The sequence below is a fragment of the Leptopilina heterotoma genome, unplaced genomic scaffold, assembly GCF_015476425.1.
Source record: "Leptopilina heterotoma isolate Lh14 unplaced genomic scaffold, ASM1547642v1 Lhet_359, whole genome shotgun sequence".
NCBI classification, from domain to species: domain Eukaryota; kingdom Metazoa; phylum Arthropoda; class Insecta; order Hymenoptera; family Figitidae; genus Leptopilina; species Leptopilina heterotoma.
This window is the reverse complement of record NW_025111039.1, coordinates 101,341-126,020: the sequence shown is the minus strand read 5'-3', so window position 1 is coordinate 126,020 and position 24,680 is coordinate 101,341. Positions and strand designations below refer to the sequence as shown.

At 26.6% G+C, this 24,680-nt stretch overlaps 1 protein-coding gene across 1 annotated transcript; it reads left to right on the top strand.

Moving 5' to 3' along the window:
• Window positions 1-894: 894 nt before the first annotated feature.
• On the top strand, window positions 895-21,027 carry LOC122505434 (cytochrome b-like). Its single transcript, XM_043617045.1, is given in 8 exon segments — window positions 895-904; window positions 4,968-5,286; window positions 5,880-5,931; window positions 14,042-14,262; window positions 14,264-14,379; window positions 15,951-15,986; window positions 20,472-20,929; window positions 20,932-21,027. Coding segments are annotated over 8 exon segments (1,308 nt in total).
• The last annotated feature ends 3,653 nt before the right edge of the window (window positions 21,028-24,680 follow it).

Genomic DNA, 24,680 nt, shown 5'->3' with positions numbered 1-24,680 from the left:
ACGGTCTTTAGCTATTAAAATACTTAAAATATTTTTAATGTTTTCCAACTTTAACCACGTGGAGGTAAACGTGAACTGGAAAGTCTTTTTTTATTTTTTAAATAAATTATGTCTTTTTTAAAATATCTTTTTCTCGATTTAATATCCTTAATAGAAAAACAGCTAATTTTTCTTGCTGGGTTTAGATGGTGACGGTCGTGATTGGTGTTGAAAATTGCATAGTGACGGTCGCGATTGGTTGAAGATTTTATAGTGACGGTCGCGATTGGTTAAAATTTCATGATGACGGTCGCGATTGGTTGAAATGCCATGACAAGTTGCGCGCGCAACTGTTTTTACGTATAGTTTAGATGGTGACGGTCGCGATTGGTTGAAATGACATGAGAAGTTGCTCGCGCAACTGTCTTTACGTATATTTCATGATAACGGTAGTAATTGGTAGAGATGCCATGACAAGTTGCGCGCGCAACGTGGAACATAGTCAATTTGATTTTTCACACAGCGTGTGGACATTCGTCTCGGATTCTCTCTTGAGTGAATTGTGTGATTGAATGAATTAAATTAAAAAGTAAATAAAAGGTAAGTTTTTATTGATTAGTATATAACATATATAGTTGAATACATGCATACTACGTATATTTTTTATGATTGGTCAAATTGTCAAATTTCCTAGAAATAATTTTTGAAAATCTAATTTTTTCAAAGTATACATCTGTTTAATTACTTATATAACTTGAAAATATTTCAATTTACAAAAATTTTATAATTTTTATTAAAAAATAGATTGATAACAATTTTTTATAAACAAAAAATAATTGTATTCTTACTGTATATACATGTCGTAGGCAAATAGAAAAATCCAGCATTTAACTTAATGCCTAGGCATTGGGCTAAATGCCGGCAAGTACATAAATGAATCGTGAAAAATGGTTATTTTTCTATTTGCCTGAAATCAATTAGTCATTTAGCTTATTGACTAGGCGTTAAGGAAATTGCCTAAGTAGCACCTGGCAAATAGAAAAATGAGACTATGTGCATGTGTCACTCAACAGAAATATTAAAAAAAAATATGTCAAAATTAATTAACGCAAATATTTTATTATCAATAATAATTATTTTTTTATTTATTTATTGCGGCAAACCGCACTGAGAATTTTTTAAAATTAACTTCACAATTTCCAATTGATTTTCACTCCACATACTTCGATTACTACAACCTTTAATAACTTCCTTACATTTATTTCGAATATAACTATCAACACAGGCCATTTTGATAAAATACAACTGTTAGTTGACAAAATCGAAGAGAGACTAACTACAATTTCCAATATTATAATATTGGAAATCGTAGTTAGTCTCTTTTCGATTTCGTACAATATAGATACAATATAAATTACAATATAAATTTAATCATCAGTTTTCGAAAGTGTATATTTCAAATTTTCAATTAAAAACAAAAATACTGATTTACAAACAAGCACTCGAATCTATCCCACAATTAATATTGCACTAGCACAAATAACGCGCGCGTGAAGTTTCTTATTTCACTTTTAACATATATAACAATAATGTAATTTTTACATTACATGTCACATGAGAATAAGACTTAAATTTTTATTCCGTTAAGCATGTTATATTTAAAGGTTGACTATTGTTCATAGAAAAGCGTGATTGCCAATGAGACGATAATGGAAGATATGTTTATTACAGTATTTTTAACTTATTAATTATCAAAAATAAATTACAATTAATTAATTATTTGTTATTTTGTTTCTAATAGTTTTCTAGTCAAAATTAAATAATATTATTTTCATGTCATTAACATTAAAATATTCCATTATTCAGAAGTATTCTACACAAAATCACTATTTTTCTAAATTTATTCAGGAAAATAAGAAAAAAAGCAGAGAATTTTGTCAAAAGTGCTGGAATAATATTCAATTTCAAGAATTCATAAGAAAATTCTAAATGTTATTCTTCAGCGTTAAAAAGATTTTATTTATTTCAAACTTTTCCTGTTTTTAACAATAATTAGACTTTACAGATTTAAAATTGATTTTTTTTTTGAATTATTTTTTTATTTTTTTTAAGAAATAATTCAGTTTTATGAAATTTGTATTTAAAATTTTTTTATTAAGAAATATAAATAAGTAGCAACTGTCACGCCTGCCAAATGAAGTATTTAATTTATTATTATTATTATTATTATTATTATTATTACTCAAAAGAAATAAAATTATCTTTACAAAATTTCAATAAAAAATTCTTCGAAAAATTTATGAAAAATTACAAAAATGTTATCTTTTTAAATTATTGTATTTGTAACAGCTAAACAAACGCGCGCTAAAGCGCGCGTGTAGTTTCTTTCAGTATCAATAGATAATTAATAATAATGCCTATAAACAATGAAAACGGGATTACACATGTGTAATCACAAAAATGAATTCAAATATTAAAAAAAAAACAAAATTTTGTGCGAAAATTATGATTACAAAATAGAAATTATCAAATTATGTCTACTTTTTCGTTTAGTAAGAAAAATAAATTTCGTTAAAAATTAGAATTTACAAAATTTATCACTGCTTTGCTAACTTTGCATAAAATTATATAAGTGCCTTACTTTTGCCTTTAAAAAATGAATTAATTAAATAATAGAGTTGAAATTATCGATCACCCCGAGTCAGGTTGTTAACTCGGGGTGAGAAAATGAATTAGTTAAAATTTTTTGAAATGTTACTTCAGTAATTTACGACAAATTCCTGTTACAAATAACAAAAAAACTAAAAAAATTTGTGAGCAAGAATTTTGAATGCTTTGCTAACTTTGCACAAAATTCATTTTTGCACAAAATTCATTTTTAAGCCTCCCAATAATAAATTGAATTTTTGAAAATTTATAACTAATTGCATAAATGCAATTATCTTCAAAAGTAATAAAATTTTTCGCAGAAATTCAATTATGTTCAAGAATTTTTTAATATTCTCGTCAAAATGTCAATTATTTTTAAAAAATTTAATAAGAAATCTATTATTTACAATATTTTTATAAATTTCTTCGCAATAATTTAATTATTTTTATAAATAATAAAATTTCTTTTAGAAATTCAATTATTTTCATAAATAAAACTCATGGCAGAGTTTAAATTATTTTTAATACAATTTTAATCAAATTCATCGAAAAATGTAATTGTTCTTAAAAATTGTTCTTAAATTTTATGAAAAATCGTTAAAAGAAATCAATGATTAAAAAATGTTTTGATAAAATTCTTTATGAGACTTCAATTTTAAGAAATTTTAAATATTAAATAAATTATTTATTTTTCCATTTAAATTATTAAATTATCTAATAAAAATTTATTTTAAAATGAATTTCAGTTAAAGTTTTACATGATAATTGATTATTAAAAGCATTAGGGTCAATTGGGGTAAATCTAAACGGAATATCTATTTTTGACCAAAAACATTAGTTTTTTTTTTGTTAAAAGGTAAGACGGACGGATTTTTTTTGCATGAACTTGTTACTTTACTTCCCTAGAAAAATTTTATGAGGTACAAAAAAATATTGATGCACCTGAATCGCCTAAAACTGACTGTTTACATTTACCCCGAGATTTTGAAATTTTCCTAAAATTCGGGGTAAATGTAAACACCACTGTAGTTAAGCGAGGTTTAAGAAACAAGTTATTTCAAGTATACTACTGTTTTAAGGGATGGAAAAACTGAAAAAAATTCTTCGTAGATGTATAGTAAATCAACCAGTTGACTGATAATGTATCATATAAAATAAACAATCAACCATTACAAAATTAGTAATGTAAAAACTTGAATAACTTGAACAAATTTTAATAAATTTTTATTCAACTTGGTAAAAAGAAGTTTTTTTTATTTTTATGAATAAGAATCTAAAATCAAATTTTTAAATTTCAAAATCGTGGATCCAATATGGCGGTCAAACATAAAATATTGTTAAAAATTGATCAAATTTGCTTGAATCTGGTTACTCGGGGGTTTTTGAGGTCGCTGAATACGAATTTGAAGTCAAATTTCAAATTTTCAAAATAGCGGATGAACCTAAAAATATTTTTAAAAATTGATCAAATTTAAAAAAAAATTTCAAATTTTTTTTTAAAGAGGACCTAATTTCCTTTTCTATGTAATTTTACATTGACAAATTAATAAAATTGTGAAATAGAAGCAAATTTATTCAATTATTTTCTTTTAAAATGTAGTTTGAGTTCTGTTTACATTTACCCCGAGTTTTTGAATTCTCGGGGTAAATGTAAACACTTAATTATTTATTAACTAAATTGACGAAAATCAAAAATCAAAGTCAATTTTTGTTAGTTTTTAAATAATTTCATAAATTGGTATATAAATGTAATAGAACATTTTTTGAGTATCTAATCATTTTTAGAGTGTATCAGAATTTTCTTTAGGGTTAGGGAAGAAGTCAAAATTTTGTATATATTCTGATTATCCTGATAGTTATTTAATATGGAATATAGTGTCATCAATTGGGTCATTAATTTCAATTGTAAGAATACTAATATTAATTTATATTATTTGAGAATCTTTTATAGTGAAACGATTGGTATTATTTAATAGTGTCAGTAGAGTGGTTGCACTTAGCTCCTCCTTTAGGACATTCCTACTTAGAAGGTTCATTACAAATTAAGTAAAAAATGAAACAATGGTTTATTTTAATATTACAAGATTCAGCTTCTCCAATAATAGAATGAATAATAATATTTCATGATTTTTCTTTATAAATTAATTTAATTATTGTAGTTTTAATTTTATAAATTATTATAAATGTTTCTTTGAATAAATTTATTGTTTTAATAGTAGAAAGTCAAGAGATTGAAATTATTTGGACTATTGTACCTATTTTTACTTTAGTGATTTTAGGGGTTTCTTCTATAAAAATTTTATATATATTAGATGAAGTTTATTCACCTTTTTTAACAGTTAAAGTGGTGGGTCATCAATGGTACTGGTCTTATGAATACTCTGATTGTATAAGGAAAAGGGTGGATTCTTATATAGTGAAGGATATTTCTTTAAGGAGATTTCGGTTATTAGATAGAACAGAAAATTTAGTGTTACCAATAGATGTTCAAATTCGATTTTTAATTTCTTCTAAAGATGTAATTCATTCATTTGCGGTTCCTTCAGTAGGGATTAAAGTTGATGCTGTTCCTGGTCGGTTAAATCAAGGAGGGGTTAATATATCTTTACCTGGATTTCATTTGGGGCAATGTTCAGAAATTTGTGGAATGGCTCATAGGTTTATACCTATTGTTATTGAAGGTAGGGAAGTAAAAGATTTTATAGATTTTATAGAAGAGTTTATTGAAGAATAAATAGAATAATTTTAGTTTAATTTAGTAACTTAAGTTTAAAGTAATAATTTTTTAAATTATTTATAGTAATATTTATTAATACTCTTAATTAATTCCTCAGATAAAACCTATATATATTGATTATTACTAATAATGTATTTATGAATTTTATGAATTTATTATATAATTTTAATGAGAGGATTTTTTTAAAAAATTTACTTAACAAAAATTAAGAAAGATGAAGTTTTGTTAAGTAAATGAATTATTAAATGATAACTAATTTATTTAGAATATTTGATCCTTTTAGAAGAATTGATTATTCTTTAAATTGAGTAAGAATATTGTCATTAAGTTTATTTATTCCTCAATTATACTGAGTTTTATCAAGTAAATATTGTATAGTATGAAAATTAATTTTAATAGGGGTAGTTAATGAGATTAAAATTTCTTTAGTTAATTTTAATAAGTTAAATGTTTTATTATTTATATTTTTATTTACTTTTATTATTATTATTATTATTATTATTATTATTGCTAGTCATCTTTTAATTACTTTAATAAGGAAATCACATGTGATATTAGGTATTATGGTATTTTTACTAGTTTTAATTTAATGTATTTTGATAGTGTTAGAAGTTGCTGTTTCTTTTATTCAATCCTATGTTTATTCTATTTTAAGAGTTTTATATTCTTCAGAAACTAATTATGAAAATATTACATAATTTGATTTTTCATTTAGTAACAGTAAGGCCTTGATCTATTTTGAGATCATTTAGAGTTATGAGAACTATAATTGGAGGAATTATGTTATTTAGGGATAAACTTATTTATTTAATAAATTTAGGTCTTTTAGGAATTATTTTATGTAGAATTCAATGGTGACGAGATGTAATTTGTGAAGGGACTTTCCAAGGGAGGCATTTAAGACGAGTTGTGGATGGGTTAAAATTAGGGATAATGTTATTTATTTTATCTGAAGTTATATTTTTTTTATCATTTTTTAAAACTTTTTTTCATTCATCTTTATCACCAAATATTGAAGTTGGAGGGGTTTGACCCCCAAGAAATATTCTTCAATTTGATCCTTTTCAATTGCTTTTACTAAATACAGTAATTTTATTATCATCTGGAGTTTTAGTAACTTGAAGACATTATAGGATTTTAAATAGAGATAATGAAAGGAGGCAAGTAGGGCTTTTTGGAACAATTATATTAGGGATAGTATTTTCAATAATTTAGTATATAGAATATTATGAGGATCCTTTTTCTATAAGAGATTCTGTATTTGGTTCTATTTTTTTTAACAACTGGATTTCATGGGGGGCATGTACTTATTGGTAGAATTTTTTTATTAGTTATTTTAATTTGATTAAGGTATAATCATTTAAATGAATTTCATCATTTTGGGTTTGAGGCTGCTTCATGGTATTGACATTTTGTTGATGTAGTATGAATTTTTGTTTATATTTTAGTTTATTGGTGACATTGATAAATTTTAAATTTTTATATGTATATATTTATTATTTTAAACATTATTATTATAATTTTAGGGGGATTAATTATGGGGATTAATTTAATTTTAACTAAAAAAATATATAAATGTCGGAATAAGATATCTTCTTTTGAATGTGGGTTTGACCCAATGTCGTATAGGAAGGTGCCTTTTTCTATTCAATTTTATTTGATTAGAATTATTTTTTTAATTTTTAATGTGGAAATTACTTTAATTTTACCTAGAATTATTTTAATTCAAGAAAAATGATTTTTTTATAAATATATTTTTTGTGTAATTATATTAATTTTAATTTTAGGTCTGTATTATGAGTTTAAAGAAGGGTCATTAAATTGATTTTAGTAATTGGGTAAATCTAAAGTTTTAGAATTTAATTTCGACTTAAATATGTAGTTAAAGTAACATATTCAAGAATTTAATTTTTTAAGGGAGAAAGGAACCTAAAATTAAATAGGGAAATTTGTATATTGGTGTTTTATTAAAGTATCGCAAAATTTTTTGGGATTTAACGGAATAAATAATATTATTATATACAAAATTATTAAGGCAGATTAGTGTATTAATTTTAGAAATTAATTAAATATAAATTTATAATATTTATAATATTTGAATTTTTTTATAAATGATATGCCTGAATAAAGGATTATTATGATGTAATAAATTATATAAATTAAAGTTTTATTATCATTAAATTAAATAATTTTTTTGGGGGTGGGAATAAAAAAGAATTTATTTGTCTAGTGTTAGATTATGAATCTAAAAGTTTAATTAACTTATTTTTATTACATAATTTTAAGTTAATAAGACTATTAATTTTCAAAGTTAAAAGTATACAAATTTTATATAAATTATTTTAATATGGCAGATTAGTGCAATGAATTTAAGTTTCATAAATAAAATAATTATTTTTATTAAAAATTTATGAAATATATTGGTTAGAGTATTTAGTAAGAAGTTTAATTGTTATTATTATAGTGTTAATTGGGGTAGCTTTTTTAACTTTATTAGAACGAAAAATTTTAGGGTATGTTCAAATTCGTAAAGTACCTAATAAAATTTGTTTAAAGGTATTTTACAACCAATTAGAGATGCTTTAAAGTTATTAAGGAAAGAGTTATTTTTTATTAAAAATTTATATTATATAATTTATTTTTTAAGTCCTTGTTTAAGATTATTATTAATATTTATATTATGAATTATTATACCTAATTTTTTTAATATAAGAATTAGAGAGGTAAGAATTTTGTTATTTATTTGTTTTTTGAGGTTAGGGGTATATATAATAATATTGGGAGGATGATCTTCAAATTCTTAATATTCGATATTAGGTAGAATTCGTGCAATTTCGCAATCTATTTCTTATGAGGTTAGTTTAATTTTAATTATTTTAAGGAGTTTATTTTTAATTGAAAGATTTGATATATTTAAAATATTAGGGGTTCAAGATAAAATTTGGGCTTCTATTTATATATGAGGGGTAATGTTAATATTTTTAGTTAGGGTAGTGGCGGAATTGAATCGGACTCCTTTTGATTCAGCTAATTTTTGTATCTGAATGTGGAATAATTATATTAATAAGTTATTTATTTATATTATTTTATTTTGTATTAAATAATAATAGTATTAGAATAGTGAGAAGGGTGGGGGTAATAATTTTAATTATTTTATTTCGGGGTAGATTTCCTCGAATTCGGTATGATAAATTTAAAATAATAATTTGGAAAAGATTTTTAGTTGTAATTTTAAATTATTTAATTTAAAATTAATTTATTTGTTTTAATTATTTAATTTTTAAACTTTATTAAATGAATTATATTAATTGTATATTAATAGAAAAAGGTTAAAGATTTAAGTTAATGAATTTGTTAAAATATGTATTTTGAATAATATACATTAAAGAGATTAAAATTTTCCATTAACTTAAAATGAAAATTAAAGTTATAATTAGTAGGAGTAGTATAAATATATTTATTAAAGTATTTAAAAAATATAAAGATAAAAATTTTTTTTGTTTAAAAAATATAAAGTTAAATATTAATTTAGTGTAAAATTCGTTTCATATTATTTCGTTTAAATAAAATAGTTTATTGATTATATTAAAGGTAAAAAAATTTATTGAAAAAGATAATTGTCTTAAAAATATAAAATTTTTACATATAGGGATGATGTTGTATAATAATTTGGAATTATAATAAGATGAATGGTTTAAGGAATTAAAAAAAAATAATATTCTATATATTATTGTATAGTGGATAAAATTTTTTTTCTCTAAATTTAAGATTCTTGTATCAATTCTATTAAATCTTAGTCAATTAATTAAGTTACCAAAAATAATAGATATAATAAATAGTATGAAAATAGAAAAATTTATTAAAAAATTATCTTTTTTAAGGGTTATAGGGCTAGAGTGTGGTATATTGCAAGTTAAGTATAATATGAGTCGAAAAGAATAAAAAATAGTTAAAGCGATAGAAAAATATATATTAAAGTTATAATAATTGGGTTAATTCTGTAGTTAAGTGTTATTTCAAACATTAAATCTTTAGAGTAAAAACCTGAAAGAAAAGAAAAGCCACAGAGGGATAAATTAGAATAGTTAAAAAATATAATTACTAAAGGAGATTCATAAATTAAGGAGCCTATTAATCGGATATCTTGTAAATTTATTAAAAAAGAATTATGATTCCTGAACATAAAAATAATAAAGATTTAAATATAGCATGCGAAATAAGATGGAAAAATACATAGTTTGGTTGTGGATAAGCTAGTATATGGATTATTTAGCCTAGTTGGCTTAAAGTGGAAAAAGCAATAATTTTTGTGCAACACCTGTAAGGAAAGTAATACTTTGCATGCCTGTAAAGTAGGCGCAAAACAGTACTTTGCTGCACTAGTGCGGCAAAGAGCTTACTTTGCTGCACTAGTGCGGCAAAGTGCTTATTTTGCTGTACTAGTGCGGCAGAGTGCTTACTTTGTTGCACTTGTGCGGCAAAGTTCTTAAACTTTTGGGTTTTTTTGGTGATATACAAAGGTATTTGTTTTCTATTTGTAGAATACCTTCTTTCTGTACAGCTTCTTTCTGTACTTGTTGCACAATATACTATTTTTAAATCAAATTCAAATATAGCATTAATTCTAGCTAGTAGTAAGGTTATTAATCCAATAATTAAAAGGGGTATAGTTATTTTTGTAAATATAAAATTGTATCGGATTATTACGTATACTCCTGCTGTTACTAATGTTGAAGAGCGTACAAGAGATGATACTGGGGTTGGGGCAGCTATTGCAGCAGGGAGTCATATAGAAAAATGGATTTGGGCCCTTTTAGTTATGGCTATAATTAAAATAATTAAGGGTAAAATATGAGAATTAGAAGGGTAGATAGAAAAATTTCAGGACCTAAAATTTATACCTAGAAAAATGAGGATTAAAAGTATAATATCTCCAATTCGATTAGTTAGCAAGGTTAATATACCAGAGTTGAAAGAATTTGAAGATTGATAGTAAATAATTAGACAAAAAGAAATTAATCCTAACCCATCTCAGCCTAGGATAATCCTTAGTATATTAGGGCATAAAATTATTAAAATTATAGAAATTGCAAAAAGTATCAAAATTATAATAAAGTAAATTTTTTTGTGTTCTAAAATTATATATTCTTTTCTGTATAGTATAACTATAGAAGAAATAAATATGACAACTTTAATAAATATTAGACTTAGTCATTCAAGTATAAAATTTTATTCAAAATTTATATTTATTAAAGAAATAATGTTTCGTTTAATAAAAAAAATAGATTAAAAAAAAATTAATGTTAATCTATAAAAAAAGTTAGCCTTCTTAAAATAAATAAAGAATTGGAATAAGGGGAGTTAATTATAATTTAAAATATTTTTAGATATATTTTTGATTCCACAAATTAAAATTTTAAATTATTTAAATAGTAAAAATTTAATGTTATAATAAATAAAGGGATTGTATGAAGTAATAAAGCTAAGAATTCTTTTATTGAGATTGAAATAAATATAATTATGTTTTTATTTAAAATTCCATGTTGTGTTGTTATAAAAAATATATTGAGTATAAAACACTTGTGAATCATAAAATTATAATTAAAGGAATTAAATTTAATCTTTAATTTAAGATTCTGTTAATTAATAAAATTTCACTAATTAAATTAAGAGAAGGGGGGCCCCTATATTAAAAATATTTAAGATAAATCAGAATAAAGTTAAGGAAGGAGCAATATTTATTAAACCTTTATTTAAAAGTATTCTTCGTGATTTTAGACGTCTGTAAGAAATATTTACTAAAAAAAAATAAATCAGAGGAACATAAACCATGACTAATTATTATAATTAAACTGCCTAGAATTCCTGTTAATCTTATAGAAATTAAACCAGTAACTATCAGACTTATATGGACTACGGATGATTAGGCCACTAATTTCTTTATATCAATTTGTTTTATACAAATTAAAGAGATTAATAATGCTCCTAAAAGTCTTAGGGTAGAAATAAAGAAGTTGTAAATTGAGTTTAAATATTCTGAAATAAATATTATTCGTAAAATACCATATCCTCCTAATTTTAATATAATGGCAGCTAAGATTATTGACCCTGTTACTGGGGCCTCTACATGAGCTTTAGGTAATCAAAGGTGTAAAAAAAAATTGGGAGTTGAACTAAAAATGGGAGTAATATATATAGATAGAAATAAATATTTTTTAAAAAATTTAAATTTATTAATAAAATGATGTTCATGAAGTTAGTTATATAATATATTTTAATTAGCATAATTATTAAAGGTAAGGAAGCAAATAAGGTGTAAATAAGTATATAAATTCCTGCTTCTATACGTTCAAATTGAGCTCCTCACCCCAAAATTAAAAATAATGTTGGAATTATTCTTGCTTCAAAGAAAATATAAAAAGTAAAGTAACTTATAAATAAGAATGATAGGGTTAAGAAAGTTATTAAAGTAATTAATAAAGTTAAATAAATTTCTTTAAAATTTATATTAGATCAAATTAAAATTATTAATCTGAAAATTAAAATAGTTAATAAAGTAAAATAAAATGAATTTTGGTCGAAAAAATTATTCATATAATTTTTATTAAGGAGTATAGAGGAGTAAAATTTACTAAAAATAAAAATGATATAAGAAGGGTTCAATTTAGTAGTGATAAAAATATTAAAGGGGTGATAAAAATAATAGGGCAAAAGGTTAAGATAAAAATCAGTTTCATGTAATTTAAATTGTTATATTTATTGAATTTAAAGTTCCTTTACCTTTAAATTGAATGATTATAATTAAAATTGTTAATCCTAAAATTCCTTCACAAATAATAATTATAATAAAATATTCAAAATTAATTAATAGTAATATATAAAATATAGTTAAGATTGAGGAGATTATTATAATTTCTAAAGATATTAGGGTTAAAAGTAAATGAGGGTATAAATTTGTGATTAAAAAAATTGAAGTTAAATAGATTATTAAAATTAAAATAGGGAAGGGTATTTAGCTAAGTAGTTTATGTAAAACTTTAATTTTGTAAATTAAAATTAAATTAAGAATTTTTTAGATATTTCAAAAAAATAAAAAATTATATTTTTAATCTTCAAAATTAAAATTTTTATTTAAACTATTTTTTGAATAATATATATAATTTTTATTTAATTTTATTTTTTATTATCCTTTTAATTCTTGTTAGGTTAGTAAGAATTAAAGAAAGGCACCCTATAATGATAGAGGTGGCTATATTCATAATTACTATAGTAGTAATTTTAGTAATAAGAGTTATTAATACAATACGAATTTATTCAATAATTTTTTATGTAGTTATAATTGGGGGGATTTAAATTCTATTTCTTTATTTTAATAGATTTGCTACAGATGGTGTCATTATTGTTAGGTACCTTGATTTATTTAATACATTGAATAAGCTTCTTACTTTATGTTTAATTTACGTTATTTTATCAAAAGTAGATTATTTTAAAAGATTAATTAGGGGGAATGATTCAATTATTGAGGTAAAGAATTTTGTTTTAGAAAGGAATTTTAATTCCTTTAAATTAATTTATATTAAATTTGATTTAATAATAATTTTTATTTTATTGTATCTTTTATATCTTTCGGTTATAGTTGTAAAAATTTATTTTTATTTAAAACTAAATCTATACGACAAATATTATAATGAAAATAATTTTTTATAAGAGTAATTTAAAAAAAGAATTATTAGGGGAGAGTGGTCCTAAGTTGGCCGTGGGCCTAAGTTGGCCACCCTGCATTTCTCAGAGATGGTATACTGGACGAATCTATAATTTTGTGGTATGATATATTGATAAACCATGATATAATTTATGGACCTAATTATAATCTAAGATTCTTCTACGCATTGTGAGGACAATAATATTGTTTTTGACCAAAAAAATTTGATTTTTCTTGTTTTTTCGAGAGCAGCTACAAGAGATAAATAATTAAAAATTTATAAATAAGTGTGTGCGCTAGTTCCTTTATTTAATGTTGTAATAAGAGGTTCTGTTGATTTTTTAAATAAATTTTTTTTATTAGCGTAATAATTTGAAACTTGTAAAAATCTACAGTGGTCCTAAGTTGGCCACCTATTGTTTTTGTTTGTTTTTATTTATGTTTTATTTCTTTTTTGTGTTTTTTATCACGAGAAAGACCGTAAAAGTGTAACGTAGGAATTAAACAAAGACAAAAAACAAAAAAAAATGGTTTAAAAAACATTAGAAAAAATGAAGTACAAAAACGCCTGTCTCTACAGCCATCCACCACTGTAAATAAATGAAATAAAATATTGCTTCATTTTCTAAACAAAAATAGTTAAATAATGCGTTTTTATTCTCCTAAATGTATCAAATTTGTAAAATTTCTGCGTAATTGAAAAGAATATGCATTTCTTCCTTATACTCAAGCGAAAAAAAGTGGTGGCCAACTTAGGACCAGGGGGTGGCCAACTTAGGACCGCTATTTCTGAAATGTCCAAAATGCAGCTTTTCACGATTTATTGTATTAAGACTACAAAAGTCATTCTATAACGTTCTAAATACCACAAAATTATAGCAAAACGATCTCTGAACACTAATATATACTTGCCGAAGTGATTAAATTTCATTTTGTTACTATTTTCGACCAATTTGCTTAGGCGGCCAACTTAGGACCACTCTCCCCTATATTTACCTACCCCAATTAATATTAATTTAATGTGGAATTTTGGATTCTTATTAGAGATATGTTTAAGGATTCAAATTTTAAGAGGAATTTTTTTAACAATGTATTATAATTCTAGAGTTGATTTGGCATTTGATAGTGTTATTCATATTATTCATGACGTTAATTATGGGTGGGCTATTCGATTAATTCATATAAATGGAGCTTCTTTTTTTTATTTGTTTATTTATGCATATTGGACGAGGGTTATATATACACGGAGAAAAATTTTCTGTTAATGATTACAATAGTCGAACAGTACTGCTCGGATATGTGACCACTTTTCGTAATGCCTAAAGTAGCTTCGTTGTAACAATTCTGTAAGTCGAACTTACTCATTAAAAATTTATTTGAAATAAATACGAACTAAATATGAGTTAGCACAAAGTCTATGTGACTGATTACAATAGTCTACGTTAAAAGGAAATCTTGGATTCTATCCACATTTGCAGCAATCTAAAGGAATCAGTGATACAGTCTGTAGTAGTCTTTACAACAGGACTATTGTAAAATAAGGTGACCGCGGCTGCCTTATTGCCTTCTTATTTTACTATAGTTCTTCGTAAAGACTACTATTGCTATATTTCTGATTACAAATGACTATTGTAAAGTTAAAAAAGAAAATTTTCAACTAAAATAAAATTTTTTTGTAATTCATGACTTCTAATCATGTATTGCACATTAATTTCACTCTTCCAAGACTACCCACTTCAAGATTAATTATATTATTAAACTAGACAATTTCACTAAACCCTATGTACATAAATCTAACTTAAATACTAAACGCATAACATAATAACGATCGCTATTTACACATATTTATACATGACTTAAACTTCCTTATATACTAACTGCTATGAAAGTTCACCGCTTGCCAGAAAGACTTATACACTTTAAATGTAAAAAAATCACTTCGTTCTCAATAATTAATACAATTATTGTTCATTGTTAGTCTTTAATATTGTAAGGTCTATTTTTTATTACATTTCCATAGTGAAAATTTTTTTTCTAACACACGCACCGAAGGTACAAGATTTCTTGCCTGTATAAATTGTTATATAATTTACACAACTTACGCAAGTTACGTAAATAACAAAAGTAAGTTACACAAATAAGTAAGTTAACTTACGTAAATTACGTAAAATATAAGTTGCGTAAATAATGTATGATACGTAAAAATATAAGTTACGTAAATAACGTAAGTTGCACTTACGAAAATAACTTAAGTTACGTAATGGGCGAATTATTGTAAATTGCACTAATTAGGCAACTTACGTACTTTACGCAAGTCATGAATTACAAAAAAAATTATTTTAGTTGAAAATTTTCTTTTTTAACTTTACAACAGTCATTTGTAATCAGAAATATAGCAATAGTAGTCTTTACGAAGAACTATAGTAAAATAAGAAGGCAAGGCAGCCGCGGTCACCTTATTTTACAATAGTCCTGTTGTAAAGGCTACTACAGTCTGTATCACTGATTTCCTTAGACCGCTACAAATGTGAACAGTATCCAAGATTTCCTTTTAACGTAGACTATTGTAATTATAACAAGTCTCTGCGTGAATGCCTACAGTACCCTTTCTGAACCTGTACATCTAAACTATTAATGATTCCAAAAAATAAATTTCAACACGATTAATACAGTGTTTGGATTCATTAAAGTAACTATAGTAATCGCTCCTACTAAATTCTTAATCAATGACATAGTTTTCGTAATCATTACAAAAAGTGGTCACATATCCGAGCTGTAATATAGACTATTGTAATCATTACGAAAGAAATTTTCTCCGTGTAAGATCTTATAAAATGATGTTCCCTTGATTAAGGGGGAGTGTTATATTTTTAATAATTATAGGAGCGGCATTTTTAGGGTATGTACTACCTTGGGGTCAAATTTATTTATTTATTTATTTATGAAAATATCCCGCAGTCCAATTGGACCATACATGGGTAACGAAAACTAAAATAAAAAAAAAATATAAAAAGTAACAATCATATTTATAATTTGTGCGCAAGTACTGCTTCACACCATCAATCAAACCAAATCACATCAAATTAATCAAATCTATCACTTCTAAGTACATTATTACAACAAAGTGTGTAAATATTTTTCAAGTATTATTTTAAACTCCTTCTCAGAGGAACAAAACAAATCGAGATTTGGCTTTAACGTAGAGTACATGTTGTTAATATGTTTACATGAAAAATAAATAGGAGCAATTTCACCAATTATACTTTGTGGAGGAGTCAAATAAAAAGGTTCAGATTTACGTGAATTAATTCTGGGTATTCTAAATGGAATTTGGCGCAAAAGTTGTGGAGCGTAAATTTGAGATGATAGAATCTTATAAAAAAATAATGTTGCAAAATAGATTTTTCTCTGTGATAAAGTTAAAAAATTGAAACGACGACAAAGAGCATCATAGTCACACCCTCGTGGAGGGTAAATACCGTCAGTTTTAAAAGCTAGGTACTTTAAAAATCTTTTTTGAACTTTTTCCAATTCATCATTATACTTATCATAATAAGGATTAGAAAGAAATAGAGCGTAGTTCATTTTCGAAAGCACTAGAGAGTCATACAGGGTAATTAGTGTAGAAATATTATTAAAAGCCTTGCATGATCCTATAAGACACCCCAATGCCCCCGAGGCCGAACTTACAACATCAGATATGTGGTCTATAAAAGAGAATCTACTATCGAAAACCACCCCAAGGTCACGTACTGTTACAACTCTTTCTATGTCGATATCATTAATTTTATACATAGAAAGGATTCGATTGGAGGATCTAGATATAGTCATAAAATGACATTCTTCAATATTTAGTGAAACTTTATTAATTTCTGACCACGATTCAATTTTTTTAATATCAGACTGCAATACTTCTATATCATCGAGAGAGTTAATCACTCTGTAGATCTTTAAGTCATCAGCAAAAATTAAGGCTTCAGATGAGACGTCCTTAGTAATATCGTTTATATATAACGTAAATAAAGGAGATCCCATTGCTGAACCTTGGGGAACTCCTGATGTAGGAATGAAAGGATCTGATAAAAAATTTCCGACAGACACTTGGTGTGATCTTTCTGATAGGTAGTTCATTAATAATTGTAATAAGTTATTCGGTAAATTTAAAAGTTTCATTTTGCGAAAAAGTATGTCATGTTTAATTGTGTCAAATGCTTTTGAAAAATCTAAATAAATAACATCGACTTGTAGACCCCTTTGTAATGCATTATTGATGAATTGTGAAAAGTGTGTTAAATTAGTAATTGTAGATCTTGCTTTAATACATCCGTGCTGATCATCGATAACAATTGGATAGAGATATGCCTGAATCGTTTGTAATATAGATCGCTCGAAAACTTTTGCGAAATTTTGGATATTGGCAATAGGACGATAATTTTTAATGAATGACTTATCTCCACTTTTATAAATTGGTAATATTTTCGCTGACTTCCATTCTTGTGGAAAAATGCCGGTTGTTAAGGCAATATTAAATATAAACATGAGTGGTTCACATAGAACAGAAGCACAATCTCTAATCAGAAAACTCGGAACGTTATCCAAACCAGATGTAGAATTATTCTTTAGGCTTTTTGCGGCCTTTAGGACACATTCTTTTGTTAATTGAAAAGGAGTATTACAAAAATAATCCTGATTACTAAAATTGAACGACGACACAGGATTATTATAATTAGTTTGACAATGTTTGGAAAAAAGGTTTCTGAATGCATTTACAATATCTAGTGGTTCATCCATAACAAAGTTATCATATGACATACAGTCTGGTATACTCGACCTTGGCTTGTTATTGTTAACGAAACTCCAAAATTGTTTAGGATTAGCTTTAAGATTACGTTCAATTGCACTCGAATAGTTGTGAAGATTATGTTTAATTTTTTTATGAATAGACGCTGAAAGAATCTTTATTTGTAAATTATAATAATTTGAATTTATCCATCTTTTTTTTAAAAGTTTATTTTTAAAATTGATGTCATTGATTATTGATTGATCAAACCAAGGTGGATAACGCCGTTTACGATAATTATTGTTAGAAGTGATAGGCACGAATTGTTCGAACGCACTGTAAATAGTTTGTAAGAATTTTGAACACGCAGAATCAGCATTGTCAAACTGTGACAGAAATGACCAATCAATAGATGTCAGATATACATAAAGGCCCGAAAAATTTGCCTTCTTAAAATTAAACTTTAATTTTACTTGATCCTGGCTGGTATTAAAAATAGATGGCAAAAACTTATGTGTCGAAGGGATTGTAGCTTCAATACAGAGAGCCGGGTGGTGCATATCCTCCTTTACTAATGGATATGTAGCTTTAGAAGTAATACATTTAACATTGGAGCAAACCAAATCTAAAATTTTTAAAAAAAAGTTAGGAATAAAGTTGCATTGTTTTAAATTCAAAGAAGATAAAAAATTTGTTAAAACCGTAGATTTAGTGTTACATGATGTTAAGTGACAATTAAAGTCTCCAATAAATATTACATTTTTATTATAAAAAATTTGGTATTCTTGTAAATCAGAAAAAAAGGACGTAAAGGAGAATATTGGAATGTCAGGTGGAATATAAACAGCTATCAACAAAAAAGATAGCGTACTTTTTGTTATAGTTAATCCTACAATGTCAATATTATAAGCTTTAAAATTTAGGTCTTGGATAAGATTAACATTATATTCACTACTTACAGATACAAACACTCCCCCACCTCTTCGATCAATCCGATCACTCCGAAAACATGAAAAAGAAGAACAATCAAAATAGTCATAAGAATTAATATGTGGTTTCAGCCAGGACTCAGTAATAACAAAAATTGAATAGTTTAACAAATCTGGAAAACATTTCACACTCAATTGTTTTGAATTTAAACCACGAGTATTTTGATAAAAGATTTTAATTGAAGATGAAGATGTACGAGGAACTATTTTGTTTTGACGATGAGAGGAGAACCGAGACGATGAATGATTTTCAGATTTGTTTCTCCTTGTTGAATTCTGGTTTGAAGGTCCTGCTTTGCTTGTTGATATTTGAGTAGCTGTAGTTTTGTGCGGTCTGGAGCAATTGAAATTTGAGTGTAGTCTGGAGGTAGATTGCTCATTTTTTTTTCTCCAAGAAGATTTCGCGTATCTGTGAAGTATATAGATCGTGAGGGAAAACAATCTTTATTGGTCTTGGTTTTAACTGTGACTCAGAGAAAGTGCCAAGTCTCCACATTTTTATATTATTAAAATCAAGATCAGGACAAAGATGATTCAACATCAACTTGACGTTAGATATGTCAGTCTCCTGAATAGTAGAATTAAGTGGTGGGGCTGATTCATTCATTCCGTAAATCATAAGGTTATTACGCCTTTTGAGACGATCTTCAACTTCAAAGAGAAACGAATCGACATTATCATCTGAGGATATATTACCTTTATTCAGCTCATCAATTTTTAATTCCAGGGTCGTTACTCGATCAGCTGTTTCATTGTTGTTAGCGATGCATCTATCAACTTTATCATTCATTGAATGAAAGTTTGCACTTAATTCAGTGATGGCGGATGTTAAGCTTCTAATTTCATCTCCAATATTATTTTTGAATAAATTCAATTCTTGCTTAAGTAGTGAGCGGAGATTTAGAGAATCTATATTGTCATCTTGGCTGAAGGGCGGTGCTTCTGACGAATCACGAAAAGGTGATGGGGGGCCACAACACTTCTTATATCCACCGCTGGGAACGAGGGCCTGCTTAGCAGCGCATGCCGGGTGATAAGGTGATGAGCAGAGCGGGCAGGGATTATCAGATATACGTTTGACTTTACCTTTACATAATGTACAACTCACAGTTTGATTGCGCTCTGTGGCACCATCTGTAGTTTTCTTACTGTTCTTTTTGACAAGGTCACCAGACGGCTGATTTGCATGTGCCATAGTAAAGGTACTATAATATATAAAACTCACACTAATAAAAGTACAGTCACATACAAAAAGATGTCCGATTTAATCGCAAAAAGTAATAAAAAAACAACCCCACCTCAAGGTACAATCCAAAAAGATGAAGTGAAGTAAACGACAGGGAAACCACTTCACATAAATACGTCTATTAAGTATTATTGAGGATTATAAAATATATTTCAGGGATTTCACAAACACCATATTTGGAAAGATGAGCACAAATTCAGTCAAACACGTGTAAGAAACCATTGGGGGCAAATTACACTCAAAATAAAGGCACATGTAGGTCAAACACTATATGAATCATGTCCGTTACATACGTAAAACATAATAGTCACCAAATTTATTTATGCATTTGCCGACATTAGTAAAAAAAAACAATAACTCGCGGATCAAACTTTCAGTGTGAACACAGTAAATATCTTTTTGGGGGGCAACTGTGATTACAAATTTAGTTTCAGCTATTCCTTTTATTGGGAATGATATTGTTGTTTGGTTGTGAAGAGGGTTTAGGGTGGGAAGTGCCACTTTGAGACGGTTTTATAGGCTTAACTTTATTTTACCTTTTGTTATTTTGGTTATTGTTTTAGTTCATTTAGTTTCTCTTTACATATTTGGGTCTAGAAACCCTTTAGGGGTTTCTAGTGATTTAAACAAAATCCCTTTTCATAAATATTTTCTTATCAAAGATTGATTAGTTTTATTAATTAAGGTTATTAGGTTATTACTTATTAATTGTTTAAATCCTTATGTTTTAGAGGATCCTGAAAATTTTAATTTAGCTAATCCTATAGTAACCCCAATTCATATTGAGCCTGAATGATATTTTCTTTTTGCTTATGCAATTTTACGGTCTATTCCTAGTAAATTGGGGGGGGGGGGGTTGTAGCTTTAGGAACTTCTGTGTTAATTTTGTTAACTTTACCTTTTTTGGAGGGGAGAGTTTATAATAGAAGTAAATTATCCATTTAATCAGATTTTATATTGATTACACAGCCACACAAAAAAAAAGTTCTGATCTGGGGGTCTCACTATGTAGACTTTATGGTTTTTGGGTCGCTGAATCCGAATCCGAGGTCCATTTAACCCCATCAGATCAGGATTTTGGCATAACCTCAAAAAACCAATATGGCGGACACATTTTTGAAAAGTTTATCGGATTCGCTTGAAACACGTTACTCGGGGGTTTTTGGGGTCGCTGATTACGAATTTAAAGTCTGATTTCAAAAATTTAAAATGGCGGATCCACTATGGCGGACACGTTTTTGAAAAATTCATCGGATTCGCTTGAAATTTGTTACACTGGGGTTTTTGGGGTCGCTGATTACGAATCTGATATCGGTTTTTCAAAATTCAAAATGGCGGATCCAATATGGCTGACACAGACATATTGGATCCGCCATTTTGAATTTTTGAAATCTGACTTTAAATTCGTAATCAGCGACCCCAAAAACCCCCGAGTAACGAATTTCAAGCGAGTCCGATGAACTTTTCAAAAATGTGTTCGCCATATTGGTTTTTTGAGGTTATGTCAAAATCCTGATCTGATGAGGTTAAATGGACCTCGGATTTGGATTCAGCGACTCAAAAAACATAAAGTCTACATAGTGAGACCCCCAGATCAGAACTTTTTTTTTATTATTTATTAATTTTTTTATTTTATTGACATGAATTGGTATAAAACCTATTGAGTATCCTAATATAGAAATTGGGCAAATTTTATCTGTATTGTATTTTGTATATATTTTTTAAATTATGTAGTTAAAAAAATTGAAATTTGTTTATAGAATGGTTTTATAGTTTATAAAAAAATTTAAATTGCAAATTTAAAAAATTTAGGTTAAATAAAATATAGTATATATATGCATAGTATGTCGCACGAATAGCACGTGTTATTTGGTCGCTCCTGACATTTTTGAGTTTTATTATGGTTTAAATAATATAATGATGTTTTGAGTTCGGACATTATTTCGGACTTGCCGTTTTTTACTTAGTGATGTGTTTATGCATTTGGTGATGCAGTTTTTTTCACTGATATTACATTATTTTCTGTTTTTGGTGGAACTGTTACAGTGACTATAGCTAAATGTATATTGTATTTTCTATATAAAGTGACAATATATTTATCTCTTCTGTGAAAATGAGTGACACGAATAAAATCCAGTGCAACCAGTGTTCTAATCCTATTGCCGGAGAGTATATTACTTGCAATTGTGGAGTTCATTATCATCCTAGTTGTGGAAGTGTGTCTATTGCGAAATCAACAGGTACACGTAAATGCTGTAATTTTAAACCTCGTTCTCTCTCTCCATCGTTAAGAGGCACTCAGAATGACTCTTCAATAACAAAAACTGACCTTGAAGCAATGTTTGATAAGTTCTTATCTAAAAACCAGCAGGAGACGACAATGGCTATTCAAGAACAGAAGGAATTTCTAATTTCTGAATTTAATAAATCAACAGACGTTATAAACTCTAAAATTGATAATTTATTTACAAAGATTGATAATCAAAATGATAAAATTGATGGTCTTGAAGTTAAATATCAATACTTAGACGCACAATTTGAAGATCTGAATGCAGTAGTTACAAACATCCAGTCAGCTTCTACTTCTAAACAAAATTGTTTAAATAATTTCGAGTGTATAAAGGAAATTAATGATAGATCCAGACGTAAGCAAAATTTAATTCTATTTGGTTGCCCTGAAAATAATATGGATTCTAATGCTGATCTTAAAAATGAAAATGAACTGCAAACTGTTAATAATTTTCTCTTAAGTTTCTCTTCTACATTTGATGTAAAAAATTTAAAAATCTTTAGAATTGGTAAAAAATTGCAGAATTCTGGACATCCACGCCCAATACGACTCGCTTTCAATTCAGAAAGCACCCGCCAGATTGTTTTGAAAGATTACCACACACGCAAGAAGAATCCTATACTGAATCAACCATTGCAGATGTCTCTCACAGTCGACCGAACCCCACATCAACGTACACTTTATCAGAAAGTAATTACAACCTTGAAGGAACGACAATCTCGAGGAGAAAAACATTTGAAGATCATAGAAAAACTTGGAGAACCAATAATAGTGACATCCAAGGCACCACCTTCGAACCAAGTTTAAATTCAACACATCGTTCTCATAATGTTAATTTATCATTGTTAAATGAGATCACTATCTATTACCAGAATATTAGAGGTATTAACACAAAATTTAATAATATTTTGACTTCACCTGACATATTTGACTATGACATTATTGCTTTTACGGAGACTTGGCTTAAACCTCACACGTTAACAGGTGAATTTTTTGATCAATCAATTTTTACAGTTTTTAGAAATGATAGACTTGAAAAAAGGGGAGGTGGTGTACTTATTGCCGTTAAGTCTCGTTTTGAATGTTATCAACTTGATGTATCCAATATTCAACAAATTTCCCCTACTGTTAATGTTGTTGCAATTAATGTTCTTTTTGAAAATGTGGCCTTTATAATTGTTAATATTTACATTCCACCCAGTTTACAATTATCTGATTTTCAAAATTTTTTAAATTCGTTATCCTTTTCTTGTCTCTATTGGAAAAACAGAATTCTGATTGTTGGTGATTTCAATATAACTAATTATCATGAATTTGTAACTAATGGAGTGAGTGACGCTAAGTCTATTTATTTTGACAGTTTCTTAAGGGATCACAATTTTTCTCAGTATAACAATGTTCTTAACATAAATGGTCGTTATCTAGATATTGTCATTTCTACGTTCCCATGTGAAGTTTCTTCCAATATCCTACCGATTTTGCCTATCGATGTACATCATCCTCCACTTTTACTTTGTTTTGAGTCTGTTTTACCACCTAGTAATATAAATTTTTCTCAAATTAATCCTGACTCTAAAAGATACTCATTTATCAATCATGATTTTAGTTCAATGAAGGCATTGTTATCGACGGTAGATTGGACGTTATTGGAGGAAACTTGTGATATTGGTACTGCAATGAATTTGTTTTATACTAAATTGTATGAAGTTATGGACAGTGAAATTAAAATAGTTTCAACTAAATCTACAAATAATGATAAATATCCGACTTGGTTCACTAAAGATATAGTTGATGACTTGAAATTAAAAAATAAATACAGACAGCTTGTTAAAAAAAATAATTCTGAATATTATTATGAAGTTTATAAAAACCTTAGATCATCGATAAAATGTAAAATACATCTTGCTCAGAAAGACTATTTAAGAAAGGTGGAAAACAATGTTGTTATTGATCCTAAATTTTTTTGGTCTTATTTTCATAATATTAATAAAACTTCGAGAATTCCAGGTATAATGTTTTATAATGATGTAAAATTAACTTCTCCCCTAGAAATAGTTAATGCTTTTCGAGATAGGTTTAATAAGGTCTATAATCCTAGAACACCAAATAATTTAAATAATCGAAATGCACTTATAGAGACTATGTGCAACCCTGTAATTATACAAAATAAACAAATTTTGACAAATTTATTGTTATTACCTAATAAGCAGTCGGTAGGTTTGGATAATATCCCGAATCAACTTCTTAAAAGCTGCGCATCGGAGTTGATTAAACCATTGAGTGTTATATTTAACTTAGCAATTAATGT